Source organism: Serinus canaria, chromosome 9 (genome assembly GCF_022539315.1).
Source record: "Serinus canaria isolate serCan28SL12 chromosome 9, serCan2020, whole genome shotgun sequence".
NCBI classification, from domain to species: domain Eukaryota; kingdom Metazoa; phylum Chordata; class Aves; order Passeriformes; family Fringillidae; genus Serinus; species Serinus canaria.
The window spans coordinates 15511528-15532660 of NC_066323.1; the positions used below are offsets into that span (position 1 = coordinate 15511528).

The 21133-nt window shown below is 40.2% G+C and overlaps 2 protein-coding genes across 3 annotated transcripts in view; one reads left to right on the forward strand and one right to left on the reverse strand.

Moving 5' to 3' along the window:
- The window catches only part of COL4A4 (collagen type IV alpha 4 chain), a 69525-nt gene extending 53535 nt beyond the window's left edge, over positions 1-15990 (forward strand). Inside the window, exons 42-48 of the mRNA XM_050977960.1 lie at positions 440-538; positions 845-853; positions 2303-2434; positions 4467-4583; positions 5286-5474; positions 7247-7533; positions 8143-15990. Of these exons, the coding sequence (XP_050833917.1) occupies positions 440-538; positions 845-853; positions 2303-2434; positions 4467-4583; positions 5286-5474; positions 7247-7533; positions 8143-8406 (1097 nt within the window). The 3' untranslated portion in view covers positions 8407-15990. The remainder of the gene's footprint in view (positions 1-439; positions 539-844; positions 854-2302; positions 2435-4466; positions 4584-5285; positions 5475-7246; positions 7534-8142) is intronic.
- A 130-nt stretch (positions 15991-16120) lies between these two features.
- RHBDD1 (rhomboid domain containing 1) overlaps positions 16121-21133 on the reverse strand; it is a 28369-nt gene continuing 23356 nt past the window's right edge. For both annotated transcript variants that reach the window (XM_009089215.4, XM_018913052.3), the window contains exon 7: positions 16121-18337. In XM_009089215.4, the coding sequence (XP_009087463.1) occupies positions 18225-18337 (113 nt within the window). In that variant the 3' untranslated portion in view covers positions 16121-18224. The remainder of the gene's footprint in view (positions 18338-21133) is intronic.

Genomic DNA, 21133 nt, shown 5'->3' on the forward strand with positions numbered 1-21133 from the left:
AGACAGTTTCACATGCACTGCTTCACAACAGCTTGTTGGAAGACACTTCTGCACACTCTGAGAATAAGGCAGTAAAACATTTGAGTTTGCCAGATAAGCAAACCGTGGCTCTCTCTTAAGCAGTCTTTAGAAACTATGGAAAATGCAGATGGATTTGAATGAACAGAGTCTCACATGTGCCCCATATCAACAACTTGGAGCTTTTAACAGATTCTTTAGATTGAAAACAGAAATCTCCACTATGACTTCTTATTTAGATACTCTGCTTCTTTCACATACTGTAGAGAAATCCCGTCTACACCAATCACTTCCAATCTCTACAAAAAGAAGTCATAAGACCAGAGAAAGAAGAAATATATATTTTTTTCTGTGGCACAACAGAGTTGAGGATTCCCAAGCATCCAGACTACAATTTATTTTTGTTTGGTTTTATTTCCAGGTCCTATGGGGGTCCATGGCCCACAGGGTCCACCTGGTGCTTTAGGACAACCAGGAGACCAAGGTTTTCCAGGAAGACCAGGTCCCAGAGGTCCCACAGGTACTTATGAACCTGTTGCATGGTGTCATTCACCTGTAACTGTGATGCTTCAATTCATGTATAATCATACTAATGTTAACTTGCATGCAAATAATTTAAACAATCTCAAAAAAAAGACCCCTGCAGTTGCCAACTTAAATGATTTCTCATTTGATTAAAAATTTCTGAACTATTTGTTTCTAATGTCACCTCATGTAAGTGATTTCAGTTCTCATTCCATTCTTTACTCTAATTTACATGCCTGAAACTTGCTTCCACCTGCACCTCAATGGCCACAATCTGCTTTCCATTTTTCAAATTCTTCAGGTTTCACAGGTAAGTTCATGACTTTTGATTATTGTTCTTTTCATGGGAGCTCCCTCATATACAGAAACATTCAGTTCTTATTAGAAGGTATCCTTGGTGTGGTTTCTAGGAATAGTAGGTACTGCTAGCAGGACATAGCTCTAATACATATTTCACATAAACAGCACCAATGCCATGAGAATGCTCTGCTGAGAACTCTCATGCTAGGATGTCAATTAGACTTGTGAAAAAATTGTTTTTAGTTCTTATTTGGGTGGGTTTTTTTGTTTTTTTTGTTTTCACACAAGATGCTTTCTAACCAAAATTGTAGCAAAAGCTTGAATCCTAACACTGGATTACTACAAACACTGAACTTTCCATCTGACTAAATGTTGATCCAATATGCAAACAGGCAAAAGCTGCCAGTAACTTTCAATATATAAAATGTGACTATTATTATTATAATTATTATTACTTCTTCAAATGGCTGTTATGGGCTAGCCTTTTTGGCCTGCCTATTGATGGTTTTGCAGAAACAAAATAGGCAAAATACTGCAAAATTTTCCTTATGCTAAGGTGTTTGCACTGAAGCTTGGGTAGGTAGACTTTAGGCTTTAACTCAAATCAGTTTGGGGCACATTAAGACTGAAGTTGTATACCAAATACGTGAGATGTAGAATCATTGAATTGTTTAAGTTGGAAAAAACCTCCAACATATCAAATCCCACCATTAACTCAGCACTGCCAAGGCCACTCCGACACCATGTCCCCAAGTGCCACATCTACACGTCTTTTCAATGCCTCCAGGGTTGGTGACACCACCACTTCCCTGGGCAGCCTGTTCCAGGGCTTGACAGCCCTTCCCATACAGACATATTTCCTAATATCCAATATAAGTCTCCCTTGATGAAACTTAAAGCCATTTCCTCTTATTTCTTGGGAGTAGAGGCTCTTTACAAGCTCCTTTCAAGTAACTGTGATAGAGCAGTAAGGTCTCTCCTAACCCTCCTCCAGACTAAATACCCTCAGTTTCCTCAGCTACTCCTCAGCAGAGTTGTGCTCCAGACCCTTCCCAGCTCCATTGCCTCTCTCTGGACACACTTCAGCACCTCAATGTTTTTCTTGTAGTGAGAAGCCCAAACTTGAATACAGAATTTAAGGTGCAGCCTCACCAGTGCCGAGAACAGGTCACTGCCTGGTCCTGCTGGCCACAGGCCAGGATGCCATTGACCTTCTTGCCCACCTGGGCAAAGATCACAGACCAGCTAACAATACACTTGCTAAGACTGGCTTGCTACACTGTTAATACTGTGCTAAAAGACTAAGAGTAAAATTAAAACATGAGGACTCAAGTTATTCAAGATTTTTAAATACTTAAAGAACACTCTTGAAAACCCAAATCAGCTAACATTTATGTTGACTTTTTGCATGGGAACTATTAGCCAGTCTTGCAATTCACTTTCCCATTACGCATTCCAGGTGACCCTGGTGAACCAGGCAAAGTGGATGATTCATGCCCTACAATCCCAGGGCCTCCTGGGGAAGCAGGGCAAAGAGGAGAGGATGGCTCTGCAGGATTACCAGGGCCAATAGGCCACCCTGGACCCCAAGGTAAGCTCATGTTTTGAAAGCTTGGATGTTCTTCTCAGCCATTTAGACAACAAGCTGAAAAGGGTCAGAATGTCAGAGTTACTTCTCTGTATTTTACCCTCTCTCTTCTCCTTAAACACTTAGTAACAGTGTCCAGACACACATAGTGGCCTGGTTAATGCTGAGGATGATGGATAAATGTAGCTGAACCAGGCTGTCTGAGCCTGCCTGAACTACATTCCCATTTCCTAGGCCAGGCAGGGCAAAAGCATAAGACACTGTTGAGAAAAAAGTTCTTTAAGTAGTATTTTTCCTTTTTCCCCACCAAGTTATAAAGTAATGCCTCAAACCAGCCCTGTGGTTTAGACCTATTTGGAGGATGTTTAAAATGTACATGCTTTAAAATCTAGCAATAATGAATCCCAAAGCTCTGCTAACCAAAGTCCTAAGAGGACACAAAGTTAGAGAAGTGGCTACAATAGAGGTCTTTATCTGTTAGAACATGAAAAGGTGACCACCAAAGGAAACTGACCAAAGAGATCTTAAAAGAAGTGATGAAAGACTGAAATGTTCTTCTGACAGATGAAAAGAAAACAAGGGTGATGCTGGTACTGGTGATCCCAAAAGAGAGGCCAGCTTCACAGAAACACAGCATAGGCTGTTTTGCAGTGTCTTCAGTTTAGATGGTGGAATCCCTTGTGTGGGTTTAGGTATTTCCTACTTGGGAAACCAAAGTTTGTTGTGTTGGCTGCTCTGGGTCCAGAGAAACAAAACCCATGATTGTCTCCCTGGAGAGTCCCTGCAGCAGTCATTCCCATCGTGAAAGGAAACAATGCAGTTTTCAGTTAACTCTCTAGTTTTAGCAATCTTAGTTGATTTGCCAGCTAAAAGGTGTTTCTGGGGTTACACAGCTGAGTTTCCATTATATACATCATTAAGGGTTTTTGTAAAACCGGGTGATGCAGTGATGCACATATTTGCACTGGTTTTATGAAAGAAATAAAGAAATAGTAAAGCTTTTTCCTTCATTAAGATGGGAGAATCCATTTTTTTTTCCTGGCTTGGAAGGCAAATTGTAAGTTTTACTGGCAAAAGCAATGGATTTTATGAACATCCCTCAATGTGCTTAAGCTTTGGGAGAATAACTCTGCAACCAACATAGAAAAGCTGTTAATTTTTTTTTTTTTGACTGATTCAGACTTTCTTAGTAAAAAGTAATAAGGGGAAGTTTGAATGCTGTGAGACAACCTTGAATTACTCAGTCTGCAGGTTAAATAGAAAAGTCTGCAAGGAATTAAACACCATTACTGAGAAACAACTGGGGTGGGTGCTAGAGAAACACCCTCATCTGAAAACTGGTTTTTATCAAAAGGGGAAAACCACTTCTGAGTGCAACAATACCTGATAAGTGTTACTTTGTTCAATTCAGATTATTTTCGGTAGCCAGTGAACAGGCCCATCATTATCTGCACACTACATGAGATGTATCTTTTACTGTCACAGCCACACCTTCCTCCCTTTACTGTATAAAGTGCATGGACATGTGAGAAATACAAAAAAGCGAGGCCATCAGGAGCCTAAAAATGTCCAGTTCTGCAGTCCCTCTCTGTTCTCTAAGTACTCCAATACCTCCATTACTTCAAAGGGAGTTCACTATGTGTTCTAAGACTTTGCTCAGTGTGGTTCTCAAAGCTGACAGCTTGGCTTGCCTCAGGAGGAGTTACTGCTCATTCTATGGTGCAGATTCTGATGGCAGTTCTGTATGAGGCTTGCATGATAATGTTTGTTGGGAAGTGCTTGGATTTCAACTGTAAATCACTCCAGATCTCTGGAGAGGATGGAAAACTATCAGGAGCTGCTGTTCCTAAGTCATACCTCTGAGCTACTGCTGTGGTCACAGGCTGAATAAGTGGTGAAGAGAATTCCCAGCAGAAGCAGTTCTGCACTTCCCTGTCCTGGTTTCTTTTTTGCTGACTGGCTCTTTGTGTTTGGACACTGCAGAACCTTAAATGCAGCCCTATGAAGGAAAAACACATACTTTGTATTTTTCTAGGCATAAAAGGGGAAGAAGGATCATATGGCCTGCCAGGTGAAGATGGGTTACCTGGGGCACCTGGACCACCAGGAGACCAAGGGAGCCGAGGAGAGCAAGGGTATGCTGGGCCACAAGGTAAGAATGGAGCATGACTTCAGGGGGAGATGTGTGAGATGATGCACGGACTCAGTTTTCTCTCTACTCCCCCAGTTCCCACCTCTAGCCTGAGATTTCATGATACCTCTTGCCCCATCTCAGTTCAAGCACTGACAGTGAGATTTGTGAATGATTTCATAGCAAGACCCATTGGAAGAAAATTTATCTCGGCATCCATTATTAAGCAGAAAGCAATGAAGCACCCATGCTCAGACAGAATATATCAACAGACATGCACCTCTGAGCCAGGGCTAATGGGGCAACTGTCTGGGAGTAATTAAAGTTGTATTTTACCTGTGACTGCTCTCTAATAAATTAAGGGTTTAATACATATGCAAGTAAGGGGCATTGACTGTTACTGCAAGGATTCTAATACAGTCCAAACATTCTGTTCATCCTAGTGAGTAAGTCTGGGAAATCATTGCCCACTTCAGTTCATTTCCTAATCTATACAGCACAAGACAGAATCACAATAGAGAAGCCAAGTGCCAAGCATTCAGTGGCAATCTACTTCATTTCTCTCCCAGAAGAAGGATTACAGAAGTCTGCTTGTATCTTTATTGCCCATGACAGCCTTGAAGTTGTATTATATTCCGTTGGGAACTTCTTATTGAACATTTACACACAGCAGGTGTGAACTTTGTATTTTATACAAGTAAATTTCTTTTAACTTTCTCCAAGGTCCACCTGGCCAGACTGGTGTCCCAGGACAACCAGGCCCCCAAATTAGATCTGCAAGTGGATTCTTGCTCGTCCTTCACAGTCAGTCAGACAGAGAACCACTCTGCCCACAGGGGATGCCAAAGTTATGGACTGGCTATAGTCTGCTGTACCTGGAGGGACAAGAAAAAGCCCATAATCAAGATCTTGGTATGTATTGTACATAATTACTTTCCAGCTAAGGGATAATATGATGTTATCTACACAAGGAAAGACAAGTCAGATGGAACAAGCTATAAAACTGTCAGCTACTTATTTTCTACACTAATTTACACTGATGATAATTAATTTGGTTATCCTGCCCTATTGTCACCCATTTAAAATGTTTTTCTGCTGCTCTGCAATTGAATACAAAAGTATTTCTAAGTAATTTTGACTTGAAGTTGGAGAGATGAGGGGTTTATTTCACTTATCCCAGCTCATTTTAGGCTGTCTTTGAAGTCACTGGAGAGATTTTACTAGGTCAGAAATCTTATTTGGCCACTCTGAAATAACTCCCTGGAGGATCTGCTCCCTTTTTACTGTAGACACAGCTTGGGAAAGAGCTGGTTAAGTTGGGTAAGTACAGTTGGGCAGTATAAGTAAGCTTTATAAGTAAATTATGCATCATGTGTAGAGCACAATCCTGTGCTTTTCAGAGTCAGAAGCTAATATTTTTTGGAAAAGCCAAAGCCATATTCCTTCCAGAGACAGCCCCTTTTGGTGCCTTGGGTCACTTCTTCCCTGTCTTATACAATTCTGACTAAAATTAGATGTCTAAATAAGCTGCCTGACTTGCAGCCTGAGGAACTGATTGGTGGCAATTTGCACAGAAAAAGTTTCCTAAATTCTTGTTGACTTGTAATACAAGAGTCAGAGAAGTCTCTGAGGAGGAAAGATCAAGGATCTAATAAGCTGAACAAAAAAGAAGTGTTTAAAAGAGCAATAAAACGAGCTATTTTTAGAATAGCAGTGATGTTTTAGAATGTTTTCACTATTGTGTGTTTGGCATTTCCCAGGAGAGCCAGTTGCTAACAGAGTGCCTCATAACAGCAGTGAAAATAGGATTCAAAGAAAATCCTGTGTGATTTTGTAGCCATTTTTCCTACTCAGGTTGCTCCAGATCCTTCATTAGTACTGGAATGGAATATTATCAGTGATAAACAAAACTGGCTTCTGTACAGAAATGTCACATGTCTTTAATGAAGGTGTTTGGGTTTGGAGGCATTACAGAAATAACACTTCACACACCAAGTTCAAGGCAGAACTTTGTGCAGTGATTATTGTTAACTCAGTAAGCCATCATGAAACTGTTCTAAATTCAGTTCTGGAAGAAGTTCACCACAGAAGTATGCACTGGTCACTTCTTGGTTCCCACTGATGCCTGCCTGATGAGAATTTTGCAGGATTGGCTCTGCAAAATTCGCCAATCCTTTTATTTCACTTTGGGAGCCAGTGAAACCTTTCTGGATAACAGGATAGCTGCTGGGATTTCAGCTTAATGGACTGCTAGCAACGGCTTGTCATACTTCACAAAAATGTTTCTATTTCTCAGCATTGTCACTTGGTTTCTCACTGCTCCTAATGAGTTTGTAAATAGCTGATCTCCTTTTAAACTAGCCACCACCTCTTGCCTCATTTATTTTTCAGTGTTGGCACAGCTAGGAAATTTGTTATCATAACTGTTTCTCATGGTGAAAAACGACATCATGTTTAAATATCAGATTGACACAATTAAATATTACTGGTCAAAGGAAGATACTTACTGGTAATAGCTCTCTGTTTTTCAGGTAGACATTTTGGTAAAGGGCTTGGGAGGTTTAACATCTGTGCATTACCTAAGTCCTGCTAAAATACCTAGTTTTGCAGCAACATTGGCCAGAATAGAATTTTTAACTGACCTAAGAAGTGAAATAATTGGCATCCCTTGCTGTCATTTTCAGGTCTGGCAGGGTCGTGCCTGCCTGTGTTTAGTACCATGCCATTTGCCTACTGCAACATCAACCAGGTGTGTTACTATGCCAGCCGCAATGACAAATCCTACTGGCTGTCCAGCGCTGCCCCGCTGCCCGTGGTGCCGCTGTCCGAGGAGGAGATCCAGCCCTACATCAGCAGATGCGCCGTGTGCGAGGCCCCTGCACAGGCCGTGGCACTGCACAGCCAGGACCAGTCCATTCCCCCCTGCCCACCCAACTGGAGGAGCCTTTGGATAGGATACTCTTTTTTGATGGTAAGAAAATGGGTGCATGATTATATAGATATGTTTCTTTCATCCAGCTGTTGTATTCTAAAGGTTCAAAGATTTTTAGCTCTGAAAAGCAAATTATTCAATGTCCAGCAAACATTAAAGAGAAAAAATTCACAAGAAAAAGACAAAGGTCAGTTCCAAATTGCAGAACCTAGCTGTAGCTACATATACTGTACTCTAGAGACTTAAGATACACATTTCTTAAAATAACAAAGGTTTTGCCTCCTTGTTTATAATAAACAGCGGGATTTTCATGTACAAAGACACAATTTTCAGAATTAGAGCTCCAGTCTTTTTAATGCCATCCTCAAGTTGCATTTGCAGCAGTTTGGATAATGGCATCATTCTGAATCAACCCAGACTACTCCTTCCTTCAGTTTGATAAATACCTGAAAGTTAAGTGAGCTGGTTCTAGACTTTGCGATTAATTTATTAGAGAGCAAATTAAAATTTTCTCCAGCAAGAGCATCTTACTCCAATATAAGATTACAAAAAACAGCACAGTTAAAAGCAAGTAGGGAAAAAGACAGATGAATATAATTTACCTATTTTTCATGCACAGTTACCAAGTTGTCTCTTTGTTCTTTCCAGCACACTGGATCTGGTGACCAGGGTGGTGGACAGTCCCTTATGTCACCCGGAAGCTGCCTGGAAGACTTCAGATCAGCACCATTCATCGAGTGCCAGGGCCAGCGGGGAACGTGTCAGTTCTTTGCTAATGAATACAGTTTCTGGCTGACCACCGTGATGCCTGAGCTGCAGTTTGCATCAGCCCCCCTGTCAGGGACTCTTAAAGAAGGACAAGAGCAGAGGAAAAAAATCAGTAGATGCCAGGTATGCCTGAAGCATGGCTAAGAAGCAAAGCAAAAGCAGGCAGCTACAGAGAGAGGCTTAGGGGACGATGAGCAACATGCTAAAGATTTAAACAGCACCTCGTGTTTCCATCTGTGTCAAAGTGTGCAGCACTGTTCTTTGTTGGAATGGAAAAATGAGACACAGATGAGGGATGTGCTAAGCCTCATCCACCCATGTACACAGATCCACAGGCAGTAAAATCTCATGTAAAACAATTAAGAAAAGACAAAACTCTGTGTCATTGGAGTCCACTGCTGTAAAGTACAGGGAACAAGGTGAGCTTGGAGGATTTTGTCAAGCTGGGAAGACCAAGGACACCATACCTGTTGTGCAAGAGAATGGATTTCCTGTCAGAAATGGCATTTACAGCAGGAAGAGTATGTGCATTTACATGGCATATTAAAAATATTTATCCATACTGATAGAAATGAGCGAAGATATAAATGTCAAAGCCCTGTAGCTGAATTTCCCAAGCTAAAGAAACTTTGCACTTGCTGTTTCTGAGGGAAGGTAAAAATGTAATTGTTAAAAAATAATCTAATAATAAAAACAATGAAGATCGAAGTCTTTTACCACTGCAGTACTGATCCAGACTGAAAGAACTGTTAATTGGGCTTTCATAAGCAACAAAAAGCTGCAATCCATTTAACAGGAGATTATGTAAGGAAATAAAATTAGCTGTGATAACAAATCCTTAAAAACCTGTATTTATATTTACAATTAATTTCTAAGAGCAGTTACATTCAATTATTAAACTCTTATCCAAGTTTCCAAAGAAACAAAGCAATTTCTAATATTAATTGAAAAGAAACAGTGACATGGTGATAAAATGGGTGAACGTATCAGAGTGATGAATATAAGAAGTGTTAGGACAATAAACTGCATTCATTCTTTGCTTCTTTGTTTGTAAATACACCGTGAAAAAAAAAAAGAACCATCACCATTAAGATCCTTAAGGAATGACAGCTCTGAAGATCCTTTTTATTTTTTAAAGCACTGATTGTAAAAATGTTCATATCCTAAAGCACTAATCACCTTTTGAAAAAATGAAAACACATTTGTACCTCCTTCATTCATCTTTAAAACCAGAACTATTCAATGGTTCTATATCATGGGGAAACATCTGAAAACACAGATTGCAAGTAGAGAATCCATCATGTGCAGAAGGGCCACAAATGCCCCTTTTACCACTTAAATAAGCTACATTTTACTAGAATGGAATCAAATGCTTTCTCTAACACTTTTAATTTCCATTTGTGTTCACTGAGGTGCTCCCAGCAAAAAGATTTTCAAGGAAACTGAATACTCATCCAAGGGTCCTAATTCAAACTCCCTCTGAAGCCATCACGAGTACAACAGGCTGATCAGCCAATTTAAAAGCTGGATACACAAACTCAAAGAGCAGGAAAGACAGACATTCCAGCTCAGCCAGAGGAAAATAAAACAGTCAGACGATAAGTCCAGTCAAGTGTAAATACATCTGACTGTGCAACTTCCTCCTGACACAACCAACCAAATGTGCTCTCCAATGTGCTGTGCTTACATGGTGGTCAACTGACTGCCCTTTCACCTGGGGAAGGTCCAGAAGCCCTCCTGGGGCATGTGCCATTCCCACCTGTGCCAAGGAACATTGCCCACTGGGACAGGGAACACCTCGGGTCACTCCCAGGTGATTCTGACTGCACCCAGCAGATCTGACACTGGAGCAGGGGCCAATCCCTGCCACTGACCTCTAGGCAGGAATTCCATCCCCTCCTGATTCAGGCAGCATCCTACAAGCAGGGCAGAGCAGCTCTCCAGTCTGACATAAACCCCAAAGTCTTGGCTCTGCAAGGTGTTGAACAGCTCAGGAGCTTCCTGCAGGAAGAAAGCAGTGGGTGGAGAGGAGCACCAGTGCTTAGGCCACCCGTTCTCCAAGGTGTACAAGCTGTGCTTCCAGAAAGGCCTCAGCTAAAGCCCCACAGGGCAGAAAGCTGCTGCTGCTGCTGCTCACAGTCACAGGAACAAACAGCCAGTGGCTCAGGTGATGGCCCCATTTCCTGAGTGGATTCAGCTGATTCCACACTGAGGTCTCGTTTACAAGCCTCACCTGATGGTGCTCACCAGCTCCTGCCACTCATCTGCAGCCTCTTTTCTGGTGAGAAACTCTGGAGGGGCTGGGGCTTTCCTGGAAAGCAAAGTGGGAGTTTTGGTATAAACTGCACTGAAGTAAGCAACAATCAAAACCTTATGCACTGTGTTATTGTAAACTGGGTCATAGGGACAAGGTGAAAACAAAGGAATAAAAAGGGTTTTTAGAATTGCATCTGTGTTCACCTAACTTGAACAAATGCACCAAAAAAATCTTTAAAACAACAGCAAAAAGCCTCACCAGTAATTTAAATAGGCTATTTCACAGCACTTTACCATGTTGCTCTTTTGTTTCCTTTAAAAGCATTACACAACCCCCCCCACATATTTGTGTATCATTTTTATGCAGAGTTTTTGCAACTATGCCAGTTCCATTTTACTGTGGTCTTTAAGAACATATATGGGAAATGTATTTTAAGCTACTACTGATAGGTCAGATATTTCATAAGTGTGCAAATTCCTGTTCCATGCTCAGCTAACTCCATAAGGCATTTGCCAGAAATATTGTACTAATTCAAAATTAAATTGCAGATAAATTGCTTAATATTACACAGCAAGTAAAACAGATCAAAGTATAAAGTAGCAGATGCTTTAACTCTGCAATCATTTGTCCCATGACTAAAAGCAGAAAAATAATTGCTAAATTATTCATAGGGATCCTATTTCTGAAATTAAGTGTGAAAAGGCATAGCTGAAACTGTTAAGAGTAAAAACACTCCAAAAAAGCAATGGCCTTGTGCTGGCCCTTGAAGTCCAAATTACCCTTACTGTAGCATTTCAGAGTTTGGATCTTGTGCAGGTCCAGTCAAGAAGTGAATTTTATCCTCAACAGCAGGCAGGATATTAAGAGCAACACAGAAAATGATGCTGGCTGCACTTGGAGGTCACTGAAATTGGAGCCATTTGGGGTAAACTGCCCTGGAATTAAATTCAGATCCAGTGATTTCTAATGAAATTTGCTTGCCTATCACCCTGGCAAACCATGGCCAGGACATAGGGAAGGCCCTGGTTCTAACTCAAGGCAAATCCTCAGGGCAGGTGGCAGATTCTTGCCCCTTGCTGGCAGCCACACACCTGCCCAGCTGCTCCACTCTCCAGCAGGACAGGAAAGAAAACAGGAGGACAAAGAGCAAGAAAACTCATTGGTTGGCATATAGAAGAGGAAATCACTTACCAAGTACTGTTGGGGGCTAAAAAGACTCAGCTCAGGGAATTCAATTTATTCTTCTGGGGAAAAAGTTCACAAACCTTAACATACCTCTCCTTCAAGTTTCCCAGGCCCAACTCACTCCAGGTCCTGCTCTGCTCCCTTGTTACCACAGCAAGTGCCATCAGACCCTTCAGTGAGGCAGGGGGCAGCCAGAAGCTTCTTGGGACAGGTATTGTTCCAGGTACAAAGTGGCTTCTCTGTGCTGCACCTTCATTCTCATTCTCTTCCTGTGCTCTGACATTGTTCCTCTGTAGGCTGCAGCCCTTTTGTGGCAGTACCTGCACTGGCATGGGTCATTCCCAGAATCACATTATTATGTGCAACAAGTTTAAGCAAAACTGGTCCAGGGATTCTTTCAGGGTAAACTCTTAACCAAAAAAAAAAAAAAAATCTTTCCTAGTTTGGCTGTTTCATGAGCACCAGAGGAAAACAAAAGTAGTATCACAACAGTCAAACCCCAGAATTCCTACAGTTCATACATTTTTTTGCCTGTATTTAAGGCAAATTAAGCAAACCTTTTATCTATTAACCATTTAAGCAAAGCATTTATCCATTAACCCAGGCAGCTCACTTGTTTGGAAAGAATCCCCCTAAAGCTTTAAAGCAGACAATGTGCTCTGCACCACACTTGCTCTGGGCACACAAGGCCAGCCTGCAGGGACTGTGCCAGCCCTCTAGCACAACATGTGGGACCACACCAGCAACCCTCAGCAATGCTCTGACCTGTACCTTCATCCAGATTCAGGATACAAACCACAGCCATCTGGGAGTTTGTTTCTGTTATTCCACATGGCCACCTCTCACTGACATCCCACTGACTCCCAGCCCCTCCAAGCAATCCTTAAGTAACTTGTAACTCCACTGAGTGGCCATCCCCAGACAAATGCTGCACAGATGAGGACTTCTGTTCTAAGGCTTGACTTGCATTAGAACTGTCTGAGCAAGACAGAAAACAACCATCCAAGGCCATGGGGAGGAGCTATAGTGGGGAACAATTGTTTGCAAGAAAAAGGATCTCTGCAAAGCTAGCTGTGAGAAGGAGCAGTCAAGCAAGGACAGAGCCCATCAGTCTTCAAAACAATAAAAAAATTCAGTCAGCTCTGGTAAGAACTTTCCAGCAGGTGAAGCAATTGCTTCATCAAACTGAGGATCTATTTCATGACTGGATCTGATTTCAGAAATCAGCATTTTAAACTGACCAAACAACAAAAACAGCTGCTCAAATTCTGCCCACCTGAACCATCTGGAAAACTAGCCAGGTGGAGAAAAAAATCCCCATCAGCACTCCAACAGATGCTGCTCCATATTCATATTTAACAGCTTTCCCCTTTCCTAGTCACTTCATCCAGATGTTCCAGAAGGTACTGGAAGTTCAATTAGAGGTGACATTTTATAAGTGCAAAGTAAAAACAACTCCATATTTATCATTCTGGAGTGAACCTGTCCAACAAAGACAGTTCCTCCATGTCAGGCAGCTCACACACCTCACAGCACAGCTCACCTTGTGCTTGACCACACACTGCCCCACTGCTTCACAAAAGAAGACAGGTTTGAGCCTTGTGGGATTTTTGTATATGTGTATATGTATATTTTGAATATGTGGGAAATTCTACATATTTAAATGTTTTCCACAGATTCACTGAATTAGCAATGCCGAACATGTGAGACAAAATCCCAACCAAGTCCTAATGGAAGACCCACAGTAAGGTACCACCCTACAGACTCTCTGCTGCGTTCCTGTGTGTTATTCAGGATTGGTTTCTAGCAAGATTTGGAATGAAGCACTCAAGTCCCAAACTGACATCAGGTTCAGCTTGGCAAAACAAAGTTTCAGTACCCAGGAAAACAAGAACTTTTCCAGAATTTCGTCTTCCATGCACATGGCAAACACCACTACAAAGGGGTATTTTCATTGAAGTGGAGATTAAACTTTCTCATGGGCAGAAATCAATTAAATTCTGATAGGAAGTAAAAAAAAAAAATTAAATGGCTACTCTGAGGCAGTTGTAGCTGTAGTCTGCTTGACTCTGCACATCTGCATTTTAAAAACTACAAAACAAATCAGTATTTTAGAATGCTGTGATTCTAATGTGCTTAAATGCTTAAGATGTATGTAAGAAAATGAAATAGATGCAATAAATGGTACCAGATGTTACAGAAGTTTTGGCTACAGACAGCTTGTATCTCTGCATAAATGATGTCACAACAGCCTTCTCAGCTGCGAAACTTCATACATAAATACTTTATAATTTTTAAGTCAGCAAAGAGGTCATTCCACACTCACTAATATTGGATGGATTTGGGGGCTATTCTTTCAGTTGTTCCATGCATAAAGAAGGAAAACAGGCACTCACAGAATCCAGAATCCACTCCACACAATCTCTCTTAAATGATCCCTGGAAAGAATGGTTTGGTGAAGGACCAGACCTAAACCAACGTTCTGCATCAATGCAAGCTCACTTACTGCTGACCTGCCCAACAACCTGAAGGGGTACCTGCTGAACCTGCTCCAAAGAGACAGAAGAAGGAAGTTCTGGAATATCTCTAGCTTATTTGTAAAGTTCACTATCTACATGTTTAGAAATCTTTTGCTTGCACTCCTTTTGCTGCAAATTAGACAAATTTCTGCTGGTAAATGGAAAGAGAGCTGAGCTTACTGCTGTTCTCATGCAGCAGAAAAATGCTGTCACACGTATCCCTGATGTGCTTTTTCACTAACCCACTTGCTTTACCCATCCCAGCTGATCATATAAACAAAAGTGCCCAAACCATATTAGAGTTGTGTGAAAAACTGTCTGAGTTTCTCCAGTTTTCCCAGCTCCTGAAAGAGTATATGGGTATCAGAATTTATTGTAAGACTTTTTAGAAAGCTTGACACTCCTTCAGAAGCAGCTCCTACGACTGAAAGCTCAGAAGTGTTAATATTTTCTTGCCTTCTGAAATCTGGTAACAAGAAATAACCATTTTTTTTTTATATAGCGAACAATGAGAAGTTTATTATAAACCCATGCAATGATTCTGTCCTTCATGTCTGCACACTCCAGAAGCCACAGCACAAACACTAGGATCTGCTCGCCAGCTGTTGTGTGGAAGCATGATCACATTCCCTCAGTACTGAACCAAAAGGGGCACAATTCCCCAGCCATGGAATCAGAGGGGAAAATGAGAGCAAGCCCCATTCCCATCCCCTCCCAGCAGCAGGGAGGGCAGCTGGATCTAAAGTGTTCCAAACTGTTCACTCCACCCTCACACCTCTGGAGAGAAGCAGCAGCTTCAAAGGTTCAGCAGCTCTCTGTTATTGTACAACAGCATATATACACTTGGCACACGGGGTATCATAATTAAACAGAGCAAGGGATGGCCAGAGAAAGTTACTTTAGTCCTGCAAGCAAAAAAAAAGGCAAAATTGATGGCCTAAGATGGCCAGTCCCTTCACTGTCTCCTACTACACTCTATATGCCTATATAAATACTGTTTTCTTGGTATTTGAAGGGGCATTTTTTCCCCTTCAGGAGAAGTAGTGCTGCCAGGGAAATCAGCACACTGACACAAAACCACAGCATTTGCCTCTGCTTAAAGACAAGATGGAAGAGGGAAAAGAATTTTAAAAGCTAAACACAGTCCTTTCATCACATCTTAATTCTGGGCTGTGAGAAACCCTTACTTATTAACAGTAATATGTTAGGTCATTCAACCATTAAATTTCAAGAATGTGCCCATTAACAAGTCTGCTGATTAGGATTAATTGGGGAGCGGAATTTCTTACATGGTACCTGATCACAGAGTTTAGAGGAAGTACAAACAACTTATAAGAAATCACAGCTCCTACAACAAAGGAATCAAACTGCAAAGCTATATACTTTTTATACAAAGCTATATTTGCTCCAATAGCCCTTGAGACAGGCAGGCAGAGACCAGGACCAGAGAAGAAGCAAGGTCCAACACTTACCTGGGCAACTGCCCTTAATTTTTGTCCCTGAAGAGACGAAGTGCAACAGAGCACACTGGGGATTCATCTGCCAATCTGCCCTCAGCACTGCTCTGAAAACTGATTAATGGGGGCTAGCTATCATGGCAAAAGTCCTGCTAAAGACTCACAGAATAGTTTGGGTTGGATGGGGCTTTTAAAGGCTATCCAGTCCAACCCACCTGCAATGTGCAGGTGTTAATAAACCTTCCAAATACTGTACGTACCAGAACTTTTGAGTAATCTAACTCCAAAGCTTTCCCTAAATTAAAAAGAAACAAAGTTAGTCCCAACACAATCAATCTACCCCCTTGGTATCACACAAGACTTCATTTCTAACAACATAGCAGCAGTTCTGTCATTTAAAACATACACATTATTAATTACTATAATTAAAACCAAACAGCTTTAAATGTTAAAAAAATATTTATTTCAATTCTGTATACAAAAAAATGTCAAAACAACTGAACATTTATTAGTACTGAATTTTTTTGTGAATATTTAATGGCATTTATGTCTAAGCTCACTTTACAAAACCAAGTGCTTATAGAATTGTAATTGGGTTTTTGATTTTCCTTAAGTATATTTTTTACCTGACTAGCAGCACATCCTGTGCTTTTAAATAAGAAAAATATCAGAGTTTAGCACACACAGTATGTTACACTGCAACTTTTGACCAGAGCATTAAAGGATTTCTGAGGAACCAATGCTACATCCTTCTCATTTACATCCAATTATTACCTGCCGAGAAAAGTATACAGGTTTTTGAGTCTTATTTTCAGAACATAAAAAAGTCGGCCTTCTATAAGTGTCTGCTGTTTTATTCTATGGCTATTGCATATATACAAAATCAGCCAAGCCCAAGAACACACCAGAAATCACCATTCTGTCTGTACCTGGAGTCCCACTGCAGCAGTGCCTGTTGTGTCTCAAAACCCCGAGCCCAAAGTCTTCATCCTGATATTGTGCTTTTCCCAGCAAACAAGAGCTTCCCTTACATACATTAGCTACAAACAGAAAGGGCAGGTACTATTTATTTAAGGAACACAGTAAAAAAATTTTCTTTCAGGATATTTTTCTGTATGAAATATACAGCACTGTTTTTCATATTCAAAAAATAACCTCACAGAAAAGTAGACTTCATAAAGCACAGGTTGGTGAAACCCTTAAGCTGCTTATCCTAATCCTCCACTCCATCAGTGCTGATGAGGAGAATCCAACAGGTCTGTGTCAAAAGCCAATAACTAAATTATTCTTCTGCAATCACACCTCTGCAAAAGTTTTAGAGGAACATCCCCAAGTTCTTTCATTCTGAGAATAAAATGCCTGGACAAGGAGCGATTTTCAGGGCAATACTGGAACCAAAGCTCTCGAGGTTCATCAGTTAACATTAAGAGGCAGCAGTGCCATAGGCAGGACAGACTTGTGTGGGGGTGTCCCCAGTGGGACAACTGAGCTCTCAGGTCTCCTGTCAGCTCCGCTGGGTGGGTAAGGAAATTCTCAACCATGAAGAATTCAAGGCAGCCTGTGTTTAGGTATGATCTCCACAAGTCTACAGACTCTCAGCTCTGAGACTGGTCTTCAAACAAAATAAATATTAAGAAATAGTGGAATTTTTAAAGCTGCATGAACAGCATATACAAAAGAAAATTTCCAAGCCTTCTTAGAAAGGGAAACAGACACTTTAAAAAAAGTATATTAGTAAATAAATATATGCTTTGTATGGCATAGCCACCTACCTTTTACGTAAAACTCCTAACAAATTATTTCAGCTCTGAAAAGGGCAGCAGTTTTTGATTTAAAACATAAATATTAAGAAAGGCTTTAGGAAAACATAAGTAGTAACAACTCAGTTTTATCTCATCCAAGCTCTAGATTATATGGTGTGAGAAAGACTGCAACACTGAAGTTTGCATTAAATAATTCCTTGGTAAGGACAGCAGGGGAAGGATAGCTGCAACTATTTGTTGGCTCAAGAGCTTAAGCCTAGATTCACATAACCCAGCTACTGTTATCAAACAAATCTTTTCAAGTGTCATTTCACATGGCAATCCCAAAAAATGAGCTGGTCGTCAATGAAAACTGAGAAAGGTTTGTAAGGAAAAATTGCATAGTTTAAAAGTTACATAGAAAATGTAACACTTCAGTTACAAAGGATGAAGAAAACCTGTTGTCTGAGAACATCAGCAGTCAAGAAGCCAAGGAATTCTTAAAGCTATACAAAATAATTTAAGGAAAAAAAGACAGTTTGGAAAAACCATCAATCTTCTTCCATTTAAGGTGCATTAAGATGGAGATGGCCAAAGATCACATATTTATTCTTATCTCACATTTTTTTATTCAAGTTCCAACTTTGAGTCTGAACTCACAAAATCCTATGCAGTTTTGCAACAAGTAGTAAAAATAATGGAAAAATATTATAAATTATTCTGTAAATTACAGATTACAAATAAATCTGTAAATATTTTGGTAAGTCTGAATTGCACTTTACATCAACACCTGCCAACTTCATCATCTGTCAAACCTACGAAGCCTTCGCCTTCTCATGTCCTCTTCTGAGTTCTCAGGTGGGAACCAAAACCCATAAGGTCGCTGCCCATAATTGTGTGTTCTTCCACCAAAATCTACAAGACACAATGAAAAACAACTGCTATTATGGTCTTTAATAGGAGAAAAATGCACATATATCCTGTAAGCCAAAGCGTCGCAACACAAAGGAGACAGGGAATTGAATGTTTTCAATTCTGATGGTTTCAGGGCAATTACAACGTCCAGAAACTGCTCTGAAAGACAGTCAAATAAAAAGAAAAACCAAAACCAGAAAACTCCCCCAAACAATAAAGCCACCGCCACCCAAAAAACCATCCCAACCCAACAACAAAACCAAACCAAACAATGAACCACAACAAAAAGAACATCTAACAAGTATTAACCCATTAAGAATAACAAGTATTAACAAGTATTCACATTTTTCACGATCCCTGCTTTATGCAGTAAACTCCAGAATGTTAAACTATTTCAGTGTCCTCAGCAGTTGCTTCTGGGAAAAGCAGCTTTTGTGTTTGCTTTTAGTACCGAGTCCAACATGTGCAGACCCACAGCAGATGCACACACAGCTCCCACCTCCAGCTGGCAGCAGTTTCACAAGGGAAGGACACGTGGCAGCCCTACCATTCCAAGTGTAAGCAAAATAATCTGAGCAGCAAGAGCACACCCAGCCCCACTGGGCCCTGGCAACCCGAGGAGCCAGGACTGGCCCTTCCAGCAGCTCTCCAGAATTCACATCGAGGCACATGGCAAAGGAACAACGCAAGGCTTGGTAACACACAGCAGCTCAGCTGAGGGGCTCTGGGAAACAAAATCACAGTCTGCCTTCTGAGCAGAATTACAGCGTTAAGGACAAGCAAATTTGCTTTAAAGGTAATAAAACCTTTGTAACATTCAGCATTTCTTAAGCTTTCACCTGGACACACAGACTTAAAACTGCATTGTAATAAATTGTAGTTTAATAACTCATTTTTAAATCATCATAATTAAGCTACTTGAATTTTTAAAAAAATTCCTTCCAGTAGTGAAATTGTCAACTAAATATCAAAATTTCTTATAAAACCTTTATTTTTCTATACAGCATCCCAGGTGAATTTTTATTTAAGAAAACAGATACCCCTCACACAGTTAAGACAATTCTTTGCATATTCCCCATAAAATATGCTCAACAATTCAAATATACACGTGCTTTAATAATCACTAGTAATAGAATGAGGTATTATAAAAAATATGAAAAATGCTCTTTTATATATTGACCTAAAAATAGAAAGCTAGACAATATATTTTGACAAGCTTTAGGCTGAAGAAAAGATCTTTTTTTACATCAAACAACACGGTGAACAGCAAAGTCTGGATATTTTAAATAAATGTATTTGTATCTGCATGTAGATATTTAAATTATGCTGTTACCTAAAATAGTTCCCTGACACCTTTTTTCTTTTAATTACTGCAGAAATATTAATGAAATAACACCTTCATCTTATCAAAATATTTATAAGCCACAGTGTTCAGAAATGGTAATTAGGCCACTGCTACTACTGAAACACCACCTGACATCTGTGCAAGAAACCAACACAGGCTTTTCAACACATCAGCAAAAACAAATTAAAGACTAATGGAATCTAAGACTGCATTCAAAGGACATGAAAAACTGCAACAACACTGGGTGATAGACAAAACCAAAGGATATAGTACAACAAACTTAGAACAAAACATTAACTCTTCCATGGCATGTTTTATAAATTTATTGTGAACTAGAACTGCATTCTGTGAATACAGAAGACTGAGACCCCCATCCCTATCCTGTCACTCTGTGTAGGAGCTTCTTCTGTTCCTTAAGTTCACAATTAAAGCACTTTGGAGCAGAAGAAAATCACTGTAATAGCAATGGATGGAACTACACCTGTATTAATGCAATGCCACAGAAGTGTTACATCAAACATTCTCACTTTTTTGTCTTCTCCGAAGTTATGACCTTATTTTTAGGTTAGATATTAGAATTTGCAAGACAGTTTCCGTAAGACTCGGGAAGAATATATCAAGCTACCAAACTGTTAAAATCTCACTAGTAGAAATATGTAATTAGGTCTGGTAAGAGGAGTGTAGAAAATAAATAGCAGAGATATCACAAAGCAGTATGTCTGTATTTCTTTTTCATGCCAACTTTAGTTGTGGTAAAAAACAATCTAGAACATTTCAGTTGAACAGCTTACCATTTTCAGTATCACCATCTGTCCTGGCACTACTGACTGTCGTATCCATACAAGAACCAAACCATACCAACACTTGAATACCCATACAAAGAACAGACACTTCTCATTTCTACAAAAACTCTAACTTCTGGAGAGGCTTTGCTGTAGAAGACAATAACAGACAGAAGTAATCTCTTTTGAACCCAGCAAAGACCACACAGCTAACCAAAACAGACAGCTCTGATCTGGATATTTGATCAAATGTCATAACTTCTAACACTTCCTTGGCTTACATTTATACCAGTTTTATATAAATTACCTCTTCCATAAATAGTCTAGCCCTACTAACTATGTTACAACCACAGAATATAATTAAAGTTTACTAACCAGCTCTTGGGTGTGCTACAGATCACATAGAGTGTAATATATTGAACACCTGACTTGGCTTGCTTTTTAATGCAAAAATACCAATGTTTAAAGCATTCTATTTAAGAATATGGGAGTTATCTTTGTTTATAAAAATCCTTTTTTTTTTTCCACAGAAGCAACAACATTGGAAAAGATCTTTGAGATCAAGGAGTCCAACCTATGATCCAACACCCCTTGTCAGGCAGACTCTGGCACTGAATGCCACATCCAGCCTTTTCTTAAACACCTCCAGGGACAGTGACTCCACAACCT